The 2,895-nt window shown below is 45.8% G+C and overlaps 1 protein-coding gene across 1 annotated transcript; it reads left to right on the top strand.

Annotated features, from left to right (window-relative positions):
- Positions 1–218: 218 nt before the first annotated feature.
- On the top strand, positions 219–2,346 carry nog2 (noggin 2). Its single transcript, XM_033985440.2, has one exon. It carries the CDS (start codon positions 1,093–1,095, stop codon positions 1,723–1,725), a length of 633 nt encoding a protein of 210 aa, XP_033841331.1. The 5' UTR covers positions 219–1,092; the 3' UTR covers positions 1,726–2,346.
- The last annotated feature ends 549 nt before the right edge of the window (positions 2,347–2,895 follow it).

Raw genomic sequence — 2,895 nt, 5'->3', positions numbered from 1 at the left:
AAGGATTGTATTAGGGTAGAATTGTTCATAAAACACACGTTTCTTTACACCAGCGTGGATAAAAGTGGTGCGTTAGGACCCAGTTGATCCTTAGATTGTGGCTGATATTTTCCACGTTGTGAGGGGAGGGTTGGCCCGAAAAGGAGAGCTGTCAATCACAGTGAAAGTGGCCGGGGTGGGCAGGACCCTCTGACACTTTGTACCGTCGGAGGGGGATATTTAACTTGGGACTGAGGGCAGCGCTCGCTACAGACACTCTCAGACTCGAGTAGGAGAGACGCAACGCCACTTACCACAGCACACACTCCCTCAGGAATTGGCCGTAAAACGAGTCTGCGTTTGGGACAGTCTCACCATGAAGTGGCGGACGAGGATGCAGTGTTTCTGAAAGGATTCTATACCGGGTGGAATCAACTTTTTAAACTGAGTAGAGACATTTTGAGACCTATGTTCCATGTAGAAGTGGACCAGACTTCGTAAACTATTTTAAAGTTTGGACTCATCCAGTGGAGAGAAACGGTGCGCAACGAGGAGGCATCTCGTTGCAGGACATTCTAAGCACCTTTGCTTCTCTGTGCAAGGTGCACATCTTGGGATTTGAAAGGCAACTGTCAGTGCGCGTGGATCGCGCGTCCTGGGACCTGGCTAGTGCTGAGCGCGTCAGGCGACGTGAAAAAGTCGAACCTCGCTTAGACAGACTCATGCTTAAAAATATCAGTCTTTTTTCAAACTTTGTGAAGTCGACTTGTTTACTGTCGAGACGCCGTGGATCTATTCAGTCCCTGCACACAGCACTCAGTCGTTTAGAGTCTCCGGAGTAACCATGACAACAGAGACCCCAAGTGAATCCAAGTGAGCGGGGCTGACGCCGGAGCGAGCGTGAAAGAGTGATTTTGTTTGTGCGTTTTTTGATCAGACTACACATCAGCTGTAAAGCACCCCATGTCATTCAAACCGGTCGCGGTCTATTAAAAGTATCGCCTTGCTGGTGACTGAACCTCTACTATTTATGAAGCCCAGGGCCAGTGGTTGCATACAGCACAGGCACCGGGCAAAGAAGTGAACTGTTCCTGACGCGATAGAAGAGGAACGATGGCGCTCTCGCAGACGCTCCTAGTTTACGTGTTCTTGTGCGTCCACGTCGGGGTCTCCTCCCAGCATTACCTACGCCTGCGTCCATCGCCCAGTGACCACCTGCCAGTGCCTGACCTCAAGGAGGACCCGGACCCGGAGTACGACCCACGGGAACAGGACCTGGTGGAGAGGACTTTGAGGAGAAAGCTGGGCAGCAACTTTGACCCTAACTTCATGTCCATCAGCTCGCCCATAACGGGGAATCACTCGGACACACACATGAAGCCGCAGGGGCCGATGCCCAACGAGATTAAAAAGCTGGACCTCACTGAAACCCCGTATGGGAAGCGGGTCAAAGTGGGGAAGAAGGCGAGGAGGAAATTCCTGCAGTGGCTGTGGACCTATACGCATTGCCCTGTCGTGTACACTTGGAAGGATTTGGGCGTAAGGTTCTGGCCACGTTACATAAAAGAGGGGAATTGTTTCTCGGAGCGCTCGTGCTCCTTCCCAGAGGGCATGTCTTGTAAACCGGTCAAGTCTATCAATAAGATTTTTCTACGATGGTACTGTCAAGGCTTCGCCAAACACAAGTACTGCACGTGGATACAGGTGCAATACCCAATCATCTCAGAGTGCAAATGCTCGTGCTAATCCTCACGTGGAGGAGGAGGAAGAGGAGGAGGAGGTGTGGACTGGAAATACGGTTTTCTATTGCACTGTTAACTATTACAAAAGTGGGCACCATAGCAAATCTATTTTTTTATATAGCATTTTAAGTGAAATATCAACATTGTACATATTTAAGACAAATGCAGCTATTTTTTTCTAATTGATCCAGGACCATATTTTATTCTGCGGAAAACATGAGCACTTCATATGGAAGAGCTTTCTTTTTTAAAATATTTTTACATTGAGAGACTTTGAGAATGGATTGCTATACACTTCTTCAAGAAGGGAACTTTTCAACTGATCTGACTGTTATTTCACTGCAATGCTGCCTAGAGGTTTTTGTATATTAATATCAATAATTATTAAATTGTTTAAAAAGTTGAGGCTAAAGATATATATATAAAGGCGTGAACTCAGCTTTTTGGAATACATAGTATTGTAGAAATAAACAAATCTGTATGTTTTATTTATTATTTTAACGATTGTGAGTATAGAGCATAAGGAAAGAGAATAGCAGAGTATACCAGAAACAAAAATATGGGAGATGTCTACTTGAATATTGCTAAAATGAGAAAAAAAATAAATAAAAAGTCGGACATATCAGTGTACATGTTATGGCTATCACAATTTAGCAATAAAGTCTATCTTTCAATGTGTTTAGTGTCAACAAATGCTGGTTCAGGATGTGTACTGTGAGCCTGTCTAAAGTGCCATCCGTTTGTGAGAGGAGGCGCGTGTTTGTCCATGAGGTGAAACTGTGCTTCAGTGCGCGCCAGTGGCTTTGCGCTGCGCGTCTCTGGGCTGCATTACTCTGGGGCTGCTCACACAAAGTTCCACTGAGGTATTTGTAGACTCGAGGTGGACTGACTGCAGCAGACCGGCGCCTGTGCAAGTCTCACCGCCCTGAGAGAGAAAAACAAAGCCCATAAAACAATGGACAACTGTTTTTCACGTTAGCAGAATTAGCCAACTAAACACACGCTTAATGAAAGAAACGAGCCATTTTGTCTAAGTATGGGGGTTTGTGGTGTTTATAATATTCTTTAAATACAATCAACGACTTAAACAGAGCCATGACTAACGTCTGAAAGCGAAACTTTCCATTGAGCGCATCTTGTGTGCCTTCGAGTGATTTGTAGCTCTGTGGCCAGA

Source organism: Periophthalmus magnuspinnatus, chromosome 19 (assembly GCF_009829125.3).
Source record: "Periophthalmus magnuspinnatus isolate fPerMag1 chromosome 19, fPerMag1.2.pri, whole genome shotgun sequence".
NCBI classification, from domain to species: domain Eukaryota; kingdom Metazoa; phylum Chordata; class Actinopteri; order Gobiiformes; family Gobiidae; genus Periophthalmus; species Periophthalmus magnuspinnatus.
Note: the sequence above shows the minus strand (reverse complement) of the source record. Positions and strands in the feature narration are given on the sequence as shown.

Bases quoted from the DNA above. Each gene is read 5' to 3' on its own strand.
- nog2 (XM_033985440.2), top strand. From the start codon at position 1,093: ATGGCGCTCTCGCAGACGCTCCTAGTTTACGTGTTCTTGTGCGTCCAC.